This window comes from Cavia porcellus, unplaced genomic scaffold (genome assembly GCF_034190915.1).
Source record: "Cavia porcellus strain 051 isolate PalLab524CR breed Dunkin Hartley unplaced genomic scaffold, mCavPor4.1 scaffold_32, whole genome shotgun sequence".
In the NCBI taxonomy this organism is placed as follows: Eukaryota; Metazoa; Chordata; class Mammalia; order Rodentia; family Caviidae; genus Cavia; species Cavia porcellus.
The window spans coordinates 25,781,799-25,792,385 of NW_026947515.1; the positions used below are offsets into that span (position 1 = coordinate 25,781,799).

Consider the following 10,587-nt stretch of genomic DNA (forward strand, 5'->3'; position numbering starts at 1 on the left):
CAGAGCTTTGCTGTGCCATTCAGGCTGGCCCTGAACTCACTTTGTAGCTCAGACAAGCCTGAAACCTGCAGGAATCCTTCCTCACTCTTTTGAGTGCTAGGATTACAGGTGTGCACCACCAAGCATAGTTTTCAATTTCTTTTTTTGCTTATTTTAAAGAGAATAAAACAAAACAGAAGAAAGCAAATAAGAACAGAATAATGCAAGTGATAGAGGACTTCTAAACAAGACAATGGGAAATTAATGTCTACCATAGTCTCCATTTTCTTCAAAATAGCTATCCTTACCATCCTATGAAATAAAACAGCAAAACCAATCAAAATAAAAGAATGAAAGCATTATAGTGTTACAGGACTTCAAAACAAGATAATAGGAAGTGAACAATGGCTACTATGTCTCTTGTTTTCTTTAAAATAACTTCATCCTATTACACATAATAAAATCAAGTGAAACACAATAGAATAAAACCTACCAGAAGAATGAAAACATCACATGACTTCAAAACGAGATGATGGGAAATTTTGCCAAAAACTCCATGGTGTCATGGAAGGTAGAAGGTCCTTTCTCAATTCCCAGCTTGGGGCTTGCCTTGTGGTTTGCTTTGGTCATGGAATGAAGTAGAAGCTAGTGTGTGTATTTGCAAGCTCAGACTTAAAAAGTCTCTCCAGTTCTTCTGGCTTTGTAGGCAGCCAGGTGAGGGTGGGATTGCAGCACAGCCGTGTGCCTGCCAGGCTGGTCACTCCAGCAGCCTCTGGCGCTGTTTCTCACCTTCTATGACAGGGTGCCAGGATGCTTTTGTGGTCAGTAGGTGGATTCTCAATTCTTATACACTGAGATCTTCTTTTACTCACCAATGTACTTACCTCCCACTGACATACTAAATATCCTTTATTTTGTGTTGGAGATAAACTCTAAACATCCTTTATTAATATGTCTTGGAGATTCATCTGCAAGTTATCACTTGGAATCATGCAGATTGGCGTTGGATGGGGCAGGAAGAGAATAGGTAGGTGTAAGTCTGGACAGAGCTGCGGGAGGGAACTAAGCAGCACACACATGACCCTCGGTGGGTCAGGAGGGCTGGGGCAGTCCATGGGTAAAAGATAAGTGGCCCAACCCATAGCTGAAATCAGTGCCCAAGGTGGACCATCTGGGAAATGACTGAGCTCACACATTCTTTTTTTAACATTATCCCTCCATACCTCTGTGCTAGCTGGCCAAGGGTTGGGATTTAAACAAAACAAACAAACAAATACCAATGGTAATTTTCTACCAGCTTGTAAGGATGGAGAACTGCTACCAAGATGGGATACACATTTATACATGAGTTTCAAGACTCGGGCCAAAAAACAGGACTTAACCCCTGAGTACAGTAGGCTCAGTAATCCAAATACTGTGGTGATCCCTGCACCCTGGGAGAAGGCCCAGAAGGTGGGCAGGTGGACAGTTTTCTGCTGGTAAGAGGCCACGTATACAGGGAATAGATTGGCTCATTCTTTTTTGTGTAAGTGGAGATTGAGCTAAGCCCTTTGTGATAAGGTGCATACCAGCCTTCTTTTATTTTTGGTTATGAGACAGGGTTTTGCTGAGTCACTAATTTGCCCAGGTTGGGCCCAAACTTGTGATCCCCTTGCTTCACCCAGAGTGCTGGGGCTAGAGGGGTGTGCTCCCCTACACCACTGTGTAACTGCTTCTCCTAAAGCACAGGAGAGTGCATGAGAACAATAGCGATTTGACTGAGAATCCGCCCTGCTTGTGGAGAATGTGCTTTTGGTTGCAGAGGCTGACTGTGTTGGGTGATGAGGGTGAGAGGCCACCACGCTGCCTCTCCTGGAAGCATGACAGCCACAAAGGATCCAAGCTTTACCCCAACCGTTTTTTGCCTCTGCTCTTGTTCTGTGCTCACATATACTTAACTACTTGCAATTGAATTTCTCACCATACAGCTAAAAGACTTTACAAAGTGTTAAGTAGTTTTTAATAAGTAGCTAAGATCCCTCCTGAAGCAGGAAGGGCTTATTCAACGACGACTTCTTCCAGCTCCGTGGTGTCTTCATCAAGGGTCGACTCGGTGGGCCCTCCTTCTATGACGACTTCACAGAGCTTCCTGGAGAACAATAACAAGGCAATGAAACTTTCCCTGCCCCCTCATTTTAGATGGGAACTTTAAGTCATCCCCAGCCACTTACACTTCATGCTTTGTGACAATCTTATCCTCATCAGAGGATTCATCACGTAGTTTGGCTGCCGCTTTTCTCATTTGGCAGACACTGGTGGGGCCGTATAGTTCCCTTATCCAAAATGGCATAAAGACCCTAGCGATAGACCTCTGGAAAACAGAAAGGACTTAGGACCTCTGCTTTCCCCTGCCTCTTCCACCCCAGCATTGAGCGCTTCTCAAGTTTACCTCATGCACGTGCTCTGCGGTGTTGACGCGTTCAGGCCACTCTGGAGGAAAGCGGCTTGTGGGAAAACACACGTGCGAGACAATTAGTGATTTGCATTGTCATGTCTCAGTCTGCATGCCCACTTCAGGTCTCTTTAGGACAAAACCTGTACCTTGCCCCATGCTCAAAATAGGCAAGTTCAAACTAGGCCTGGAGTTTTGCAAACAATTCCACAATGCTGGACTTTCAGAGGCTCCATCTGTTACCAAGGGCCTCAGGAGGTCTCTAGGGGAGACCTCTGCACCTGTCCCAGCCTGGACGCACACTGTTATTTTGAGAAAAGAACTGAGGAGGCTCACAAGGGAAGCGGAAGCATGAGAAGATGAGCTTCCGCCCCTCCAAGGAAGGATGGAGGGACTCCATCTTGCACCAGCTCCTGCCTAGCCCCTGGGCTTCCTGTGCAGTCCCAAAAGGCCTCTCCACCACAGAAGTAGGCCTACCCCAACCTGCCACCTCTACCCTCAGTATGGGATGCCTGGTGACAGCAGGTCCCTCCCTACTTGTCCGGCCCATCTCAGCTTCTTTGGAGCCACATGAGACCTCAGGAATGAAGGGTTATTCTGCTCCAGGTGGGCTCTGCTCTGAGAGATCCAGGGATTTAAATAGCTGAGTTCTAGGTTTTCCTCCAGTGCTAGTAATGAGTTTCTCATTTAAAGGTCCTCTAACTGAGCATGGTGATGCATGCCTGTAATCCCATCACTGGGGAGGCGAGGCAGGGTGATGGTTGCAAGTTTGAGACCAGCCTGGGCAACAAAGTGATTTCAAGTCTGAACTGCACAGTGAGACCCTATCTCAAAAAGACAAAAAGTAAATACATAAAAAATAAAATAAATAAAAATCGGCAGACTCATATTTACCTTATGGCCTTTTCAGCATCTGCTAAAGCTCTTCTATAACAACGCATCTGTTTTGGGGAAAAAAAGTGTTTTGGGAAAAAAAAGGCCACCTCCATCTCTCGATTTTCATTCACTCCTTTTATTAATTTAAGTCTGAGATATTCTGTGTGATGAGAACTTTCCTAGAGATGGAATTCTACCCTACTAGTCATAGTTCACTGACTTTGTGAAAGCACCTTAAGAGTCTTGCATGAAGCGGAAACATTTTTTTATCCAGTAACAGAGACTGAACTCATGACTTCTGCAATGAAATAGGTAGGTAGGCAGGTAGGTAGATAGAAGATGGACAGACAGGACCTCTGCTTTCCCCTGGCTCTTCCACCCAGCACTGAGCCCACACAAGATTTTGTGTTTTTATTTTTTGGTGGTTTATTTTTTTGAGACAAGTCTTAGTAAACCAGTAAATTGCCCAGGCTGCACTTGAAATTTGAATCCTCCTGCCTCAGCTTCCCAGAGTGCTGGGATTGGTGCCATGTGGCACCTCTTCACCAGCCTTTTAGAGTGGTGTCTCAGTTAATGCACTGAATTCCTTCCATGATTTTGTTGCAACTGGATTGCGAGCATCCTACCCCATGTTGGCCCTGCTTCTGGGGCTCAGATTTTAGTGTCTGCTCTCACCAAAAGAGAACTCACTCCTTCCTTTTGGAGCAATCTTATCTCATCAGTCTCACAAGACCGACCCCAAATCAGAATGCCCCGACCTCACAAGAAATAGTTCTGACCCAGAGGCAGCACCTCGGTAGTCCAGGCTGACCCTGAGCTATGTAGCACGGGCTGCCCATGAACTTGTAGCAGTCCTCTTGCCTCAGTCTCCCAAATGCTGCGCTTACAGGTGTTTACCGCCACACCCAGCTTTTTTCCATGCTGACCTTTGTGTTTCACTCTTAGATGCCCCTCTTTCAAAAACCTGTGTAGCATATTTCTATTCTCGTGGTAGGAGAAATGGACATGAGTCTCTTAAGAGGGGACTGGCTCAGGAGAGCTAGCAGGTCCAGGAGACTGCAAGAAGGACGACGAGCTTGAGTTGGCTTTCAGCACATTCGTGAGACTTCCACAAGCAGGGTGAAGTACAAGGATTCTTTGTAGACAGAGCACAGGCAAATATAGGAATGGGATGGTACGACTAAGGCATGGAGAGGGGCCGGGGCAGAAGGCTGCCACAACTGTGGGAAATGTAAATTAGGGATACTTTATTTAGTTGGAAAAGGAGAGTAAAGTTTGTCAGACTATGAAATTACGCTTTAATAATCTATCAGATGAAAAGTAAAATAATAAACCTATTACATAATGAGGAAAAGGCAAACAGAGGCAAGCTTTGGAAGAGGCTACTCTAAACAGGACCTGCTGTGGGAGACCTGACAGAAGCCTCAGCGGCAGGGCTATACCTGGACCTATTAGACAATGCCTCGCACACTGGAGACAGCAGCAGCTGTCAAAGCTAAAGAATGTGGAAGACAGACTTCTGTCTTGTGGCGCTGTCCCTTCTCCCTAGAGTGATGACAGCTGCTTGAGCATGGCGAGCATGAGATCAGTGAGGACATCAAACTGTCGACATGGTAGTTTGGGGTTGGGGAAATTTTCTTTCATGGCATCGTTTGGCCATCAAATTAACTTGTCCAGGTACCCAAGTGACCTGTTATCTTGGTTTCAGTTCGTCAGAGATCTTTCGGGAGTGGAGTTGCTTTAAAAATCCGTGGAGAACACCAGGCATTCCGGAGGCTGAGGCAGGAGGGTCACTGAGTTTGAGGCCAGCCTGGGTTGCCTAATTAGCTCGAGGTCAGCCTGAGCAGCACAGCAAGGCCTGTCTCAAAAGATAAACCAGCCCTCATACCTGAAAAGCATATTTCAATAAAAGCAAAGAATCATTCTATCTCAGTTACTAAACAGAAATGACCCTGTCCATTTAGCTCAGTGGTTCAGGTTCTTGCCTGCTAAGTGCGAGGTCCTGTGTTTGATCCCCAGTATCAAAAGAAAAAAGAAACAAAAAGAACAAAAACTGAAGAGGAATGTCCAATAGGAAAGGGCAAAGTGGCCTGGGGTTTGTGTTCATGGTTCTGAATCTATTACAAAGACAGGATGCATTCAGGAAACCTGAATCGATTTTTATCCTTACCTGAAGTAGGCAGAGAATTATCGTCAAAGTCATCATTCCGCCCATCAAAGATAATGGCAAGATCAGCTTGTAATAGTAACGTTGTGGAACCTTTTTAAGCTAAAAAAAATAAATGTAGTTAGGTAACAAAGACATAAGGAGGATGACAGCTGTCTACTCAAATCCAATTCTTCTGAGTAGCTTACAGAGTCTTAATAGCACACCAAATGGGATGTGTTACAAATCTTACTATAGTGCATGTCCTTTTCTTGCCTTGTTTATCTTATGTGTTGGGGCAACTTTCCTTCTCTCAAGCAGCAGGGTGGAGACTGCCATCCTGGCCAAAGTTACATGGCCAGGACAAAATACAGACAGGCAGGCCCTGCTTGGGCACCTCATGGCGGCCCCTCAGCTGGGTGGTAGTCCTCACCTCTCTTGACTTCTGGTCCTTCTGGTCACTCTCCTCTGCTGTGTTCTCTCTGGTGGTGTCCTCACTTTTCTGATCCTCTGTATCCCACGTGGCCTTGAACACCTGGACTTTTTGCTGCTCACTGAGCAGCTTCATCAGGAGTCCCGTCTTAGAGATGAGCTTGACACAGGCCTGCTGCATGTGGGCCTCAGAGCAGTCCATTTTTAAGTTCCAGATGACCTGAGAAATCAGCCTTCTGATGTCATTGTTGGGGATGAGGGACCCCAGCTGCTGGTTTAGGTAGATTTCTGATGGATCACCTGGGGCCGACAGCAGTGTGGAGATGAAGTCCCTGGGGGGTGAGTCAGTCCCCATGTTGGGGTGTTGCCATTGTGCCTCCCTGGCCTGCCTCTCAGCTGATGTGGGGTCCGATGTAGTCGCAGCCCAGTCTCTGGCCAGAGGATCCTTCTGAGTTGGTTTTTTAGACATAGTTTTACCTAGCACACTAAGTTTTGCTAGAAAATTCACTCCTTGCAAACCATCTTCTTTTTCACGTTTTTCTACAGGTGTGCTTTCCACTGAAGGCTCTAAAGGCACATATAATTCTGACACAGGATTCTCCTGACTACTCAGGTCTCTTGAAGGTGAGAGCACCTGTTGGGCAGGGGGGCTGGCGAGATTCCTCACTGCTGGGAATGGAGGCCTCTTTGCAAGCAGTAGTGTGCTTTCCTTTCTCAGGCTTTCACCGAGCTTGATCTCATGTGTTCTGTGGGCCATGCGAGAGTGAATTTCGTGAAAGGGGTACGCATTTCCAGAATGTAAGATTGGCTTATTGCCCACATTGTTTTTAACTCTGTAGCTTGCATGCTCTAAAATAAGAACACTGCTTTGTAAAGAAGAAGCCACTTTTCTTGTGTTCCCTTCACTTCCTCTCTTTACTCTCTGAAGTGTTTTCATTCCATGCCCAACTGCTGCCAAGATATTTTCTGGTGCTTCAGCATTTTCCAATTTTGGGGGAGAGATTTGGTGTCTCATTTGGGGACCAAAAAGGCTAGACTGCACAAGCATGCCAGTTTTCTCTTTCTTTTTCCCCGTATCTATTTTTCCCCGTATGTCAAACAATTTTTGAAGAAGATACAGCTTCTTCAGTTGATTTTGTAATGTTGAATACTTTTGTACAGGTTGAAAAGAGTTTCTTATATGATTTTTCAAGTCACCTAGGGGATTAGCTCTCTCCTGTATCTTTGAAAAAAGCACCTGAATGAATGGTAATACTCTTGCCTCTACAGCTTCCAGATTTCCCTTGCCAGAGTGAGACAGTATGTAGTTTAGTGCACTGATGATGTCACTTTCATCATTCATATCGAGCTGCTCTTTTGTAAAGCCCACTGGGTTGGTCACACTTTCCTCTGACGATGACTTCTCAGATTCAATATTCAGCTGGGTGCTGGTGATCCCCTTCCGGGCTTGTAACACTTTCATGAAGGATCCTTGGGGGATCCCTATGGATGTGTCTCCCACTGTCAAAGAAAAGACATTGCTGTCAGTTAGGAGAGAATGATAGACACCCAGCTTTGTACTGGCCCACAGCTGTACACACCAGTCAAAGAAGGGAGAGGTCAGTAAGCATTTTAGTGCCATGTGGACAGGACAAAAAGAAACTCAACTTCAAGTTACAAACAGCAGAACAGAAAGAGAAAATAACCCCTCTTGCTAACGAGACTACCTTCTGAGATCACTCCACAGTGTGGAATACAGCAACTTAGCCAAATGATTGGTACTCACTAAAAGGCCACATCCTGACAAGTACTTGCCCACTCAGCAGGCTTCTCTGCAGACCTTCTATGCATACCCACGCAGGACCCAAAACACCATAATGTCACAGTGTAGCAGCAGAGGCAGCACAGGCCTTCCTCACCCCACCTGGTCAGTTGCCACCTCACTATGCTCGGATGACCATGATGAAGGACAGTCCTCTTAGGACAAAAAGGCAGACATGCAAAAGCCCCACTCCTTCTGCCTACAGGTCTTTTCTGGATACGTCTGCTCCACCTGTGTGCCCAGTGCCTTCACTTGGTCCCTGCTTCCATGTGTCCTGGCACCGTGATGGCAAACATCCAGAGAAAAAGTGCCAAACCGCACCCTAACCCACTTACTCATGGCCAAGTGCCAACCCTGCAATGAAACCTGAATACTGGGGTTTTAGGTGGGAAAAATCAACTCCTTATGAACGTCTTTTGTCTTAAGAGAAAAATACAACCATGCATGTGTGGTAGGTTCACTGCCACTGTCCAGTCCCATAACAAAAGATTCTTCCACACAGAGCCAAATACTGTACTGCTCGAGTCTTCCTTATATCAGAGCAGGGATCCAGAGTGTAGGATAAGAGATTTTTAATTTGCCTGGTTGTATGCCTGCCTCTGTGGAATAATGAACAGCAAATATACAGAATAACAGCAGTTTCTGTATAAACGTGACTTAAGGTCCTAATGTATAAGAGAAACTGCCCCTTCTATCAGATCAGATGTTTCCCTATTTTTGTTTCTAATATTTCTAAGCTTCTAAAGCTGAGAGTATGAAAGTCAAGGGCTCAATATGTAACTGTGTTTCTCTTCTGGAAGAATTAAGTGACTGGTGCTGGTGAGGGCCAGAGGAGGGCGTAAGGATCATGACCACAGAGGAACATGGGTTCTGGAGAGCCCAGAATTGGGAACGGAGGGCTGGGCATGAGGCTCTAGCACTTGACACCTCTGATCTTGATCTGTAAAAGGAGGCAAGAAATTCTTGTTTCTCTCACCTCTGAAAGTGGAATGAATACTGTAATTGGTAAAAGTTTGTTTTTGAAACAAAGCAAAGTTCTTTTCCATAAGAAGCATAGTGCTATTATTTGTTTTTTGTCCCTGTATTCAAGGTCTCTGGATGTGAAAGCACTCACATGTGGCAAGCAAGAAGTGAGAGCTAATAAACCCGACATACAGAAAAATCCTTAAATGCACCTGAGTCATCTGAGACTCACGATAAGCTCAGGTTTGGCCAGTGTAGGCATGGAACAACCCTGCATTCCCTTAGAAGACACAAGCACTTGTAGTTAGGCAATCAGAAACTCGGGTTCCAAATACAATAGTACGGCTTGACAGTTTCGAAAAGAAGATAAAACGGATGTACACCTGCCTAAGGTTGAAGAAATAGAGACCTAATATATATAAAACCAGCTTACAAGCTGCCCTGTGTATCATGAATTAAGGTTTCTCTGAAAGGCAAAGCACCAGACAGCCCTGTGCATGGAGCACAGCCAAGCATGGTGTCCTCTCCCTTCCAGCCCTTCCTCTGGGTCCCTTGCATATGGAGTAGCTATGTTTCTGCATTATACAGTACTAACTGAGAACCTGACTGTCTGCAGGAGAGCAGTTCAGAAAGTTAGTGACATTCACTTTGATTAATAAGTGCAAACCAATCGTATCATTAGTTTACAGTCCTTGTATCACTATTTAGAAATTAAAAAACAAATAAACATGAAAACATCATTAGAAAATCGAGACTCACAACACTGCTTGGCATTGGTCAGACATGTGCTATCACAGTGCAGCTTGACTGTCTTGTCGACAACTTCAATATCATTTTTAAACTGGCAGAGGCAGCAGACCATGTTGCTTGGTAAGATCCTGCAGACAGGACACAGAGTTCTGAGTTAATGGAAAGCTGCTCCTTGAATGGTAAAGAGGCAGGACGAGGCTCCACAGTGTGGAGCAGGAAGGAGTGCTGGAGGCAGCCCTTGCGGCTGGGTAGGAAGCCAACAGCCACTGCAGCTTTTGGATATTGTGAGTAAATAGGAGGGAGAGAGGGGTCGCCACAGAAGGAAGCTCAGCAGTGTGTGTGGTGGGCCTCACATGAAGGTCCTGGAGATTAGTGCTGAGTGACAGGAATGTGTCCTTTCATTCAGAAGCATCTCTTTTCAACCTCAAAGTCTCACTCTGGGTTGGGAGTGCACAGGAAGTATGTCAGCTTCAAAAAGAGGGACTCAGCTTCCAATGTGTGGGGTCCCTTTGCCAGCTCCTGTTCGGAGTAGTGAATGTGAGACATTAGGCCAAAAAGTCAGTTTATCCCTACCTATATTGTGCGGTTAATAACACAGATCAAACTTGGTAAATCTAGACAACTGGAGCATTCAAAAGGTCAAGGAGGACTCGGTGGGGGTGAAGTGGCTCAGAGGGAGAGAGCTGGCCTAGTGTGCTCAAGTCCTGGGTTTGATCCATAGTATCTCAAAATACAGAAGGGAGAGGAGGATGAGGGAGCAATGACTACGTGATGAAAGCAGCCATGAATTACTAGTGGCTCTGGAAAGGATGGTGTCTAGCTAATGTGGGTGGGAAGGGAAGCAGGTGCTGCAGGAAGTTGAGGAAGACGAGCCTGGAGCAGAAACCAAGGGGTTTGGCAGTGTGGGAAGTCAGTTGAGGAGGTGACCTGACAGAAACAATGAGCGCAGACTGCTAAATGAAAGGTGTCTTGCAAACCCTCAACTACTTCACTACTAAGTGAGCTTCTATTTAGCTTGCTATATTGGAGGAGGATGGCGCAATTTAAGTTGCAGTCAGTGGTATAAAAACCATCAAAACAGGGTACTACAGAAAAAAGTTTAAAACTCTACAATAGTACAGTAAAATACTTCACACTCTGCATGAAAATTAACTCACAGTAGATCATAAACCTAACTGTAATCCTAACACTCAGAAGCTGTGGCAGGAG

At 45.5% G+C, this 10,587-nt stretch overlaps 2 protein-coding genes across 38 annotated transcripts in view; one reads left to right on the forward strand and one right to left on the reverse strand.

Moving 5' to 3' along the window:
• LOC106026489 (zinc transporter ZIP11-like) overlaps window positions 1-10,587 on the forward strand; it is a 115,487-nt gene that overhangs the window by 45,071 nt on the left and 59,829 nt on the right. For 20 of the 36 annotated variants that reach the window (XR_010045057.1, XR_010045081.1, XR_010045054.1 and 17 more), the window contains 2 exons: window positions 6,411-6,488; window positions 6,583-6,662. The exons of 4 other annotated variants lie outside the window; for them this stretch is intronic. The gene's annotated coding sequence lies outside the window, so the exon portion shown is untranslated. The remainder of the gene's footprint in view (window positions 1-6,410; window positions 6,489-6,582; window positions 6,663-10,587) is intronic. 12 more of the 36 variants (XR_010045086.1, XR_010045087.1, XR_010045075.1 and 9 more) reach the window with 2 other exon arrangements.
• LOC106025050 (leucine-rich repeat-containing protein 37A3-like) overlaps window positions 1,953-10,587 on the reverse strand; it is a 67,890-nt gene continuing 59,255 nt past the window's right edge. For both annotated transcript variants that reach the window (XM_063241810.1, XM_013147073.2), the window contains 7 exons: window positions 9,388-9,506; window positions 5,866-7,364; window positions 5,457-5,555; window positions 3,305-3,351; window positions 2,408-2,462; window positions 2,190-2,329; window positions 1,953-2,107 (listed from right to left, as the gene is read on the reverse strand). In XM_063241810.1, coding sequence (XP_063097880.1) covers window positions 2,017-2,107; window positions 2,190-2,329; window positions 2,408-2,462; window positions 3,305-3,351; window positions 5,457-5,555; window positions 5,866-7,364; window positions 9,388-9,506 — 2,050 coding nt within the window. In that variant the 3' untranslated portion in view covers window positions 1,953-2,016. The remainder of the gene's footprint in view (window positions 2,108-2,189; window positions 2,330-2,407; window positions 2,463-3,304; window positions 3,352-5,456; window positions 5,556-5,865; window positions 7,365-9,387; window positions 9,507-10,587) is intronic.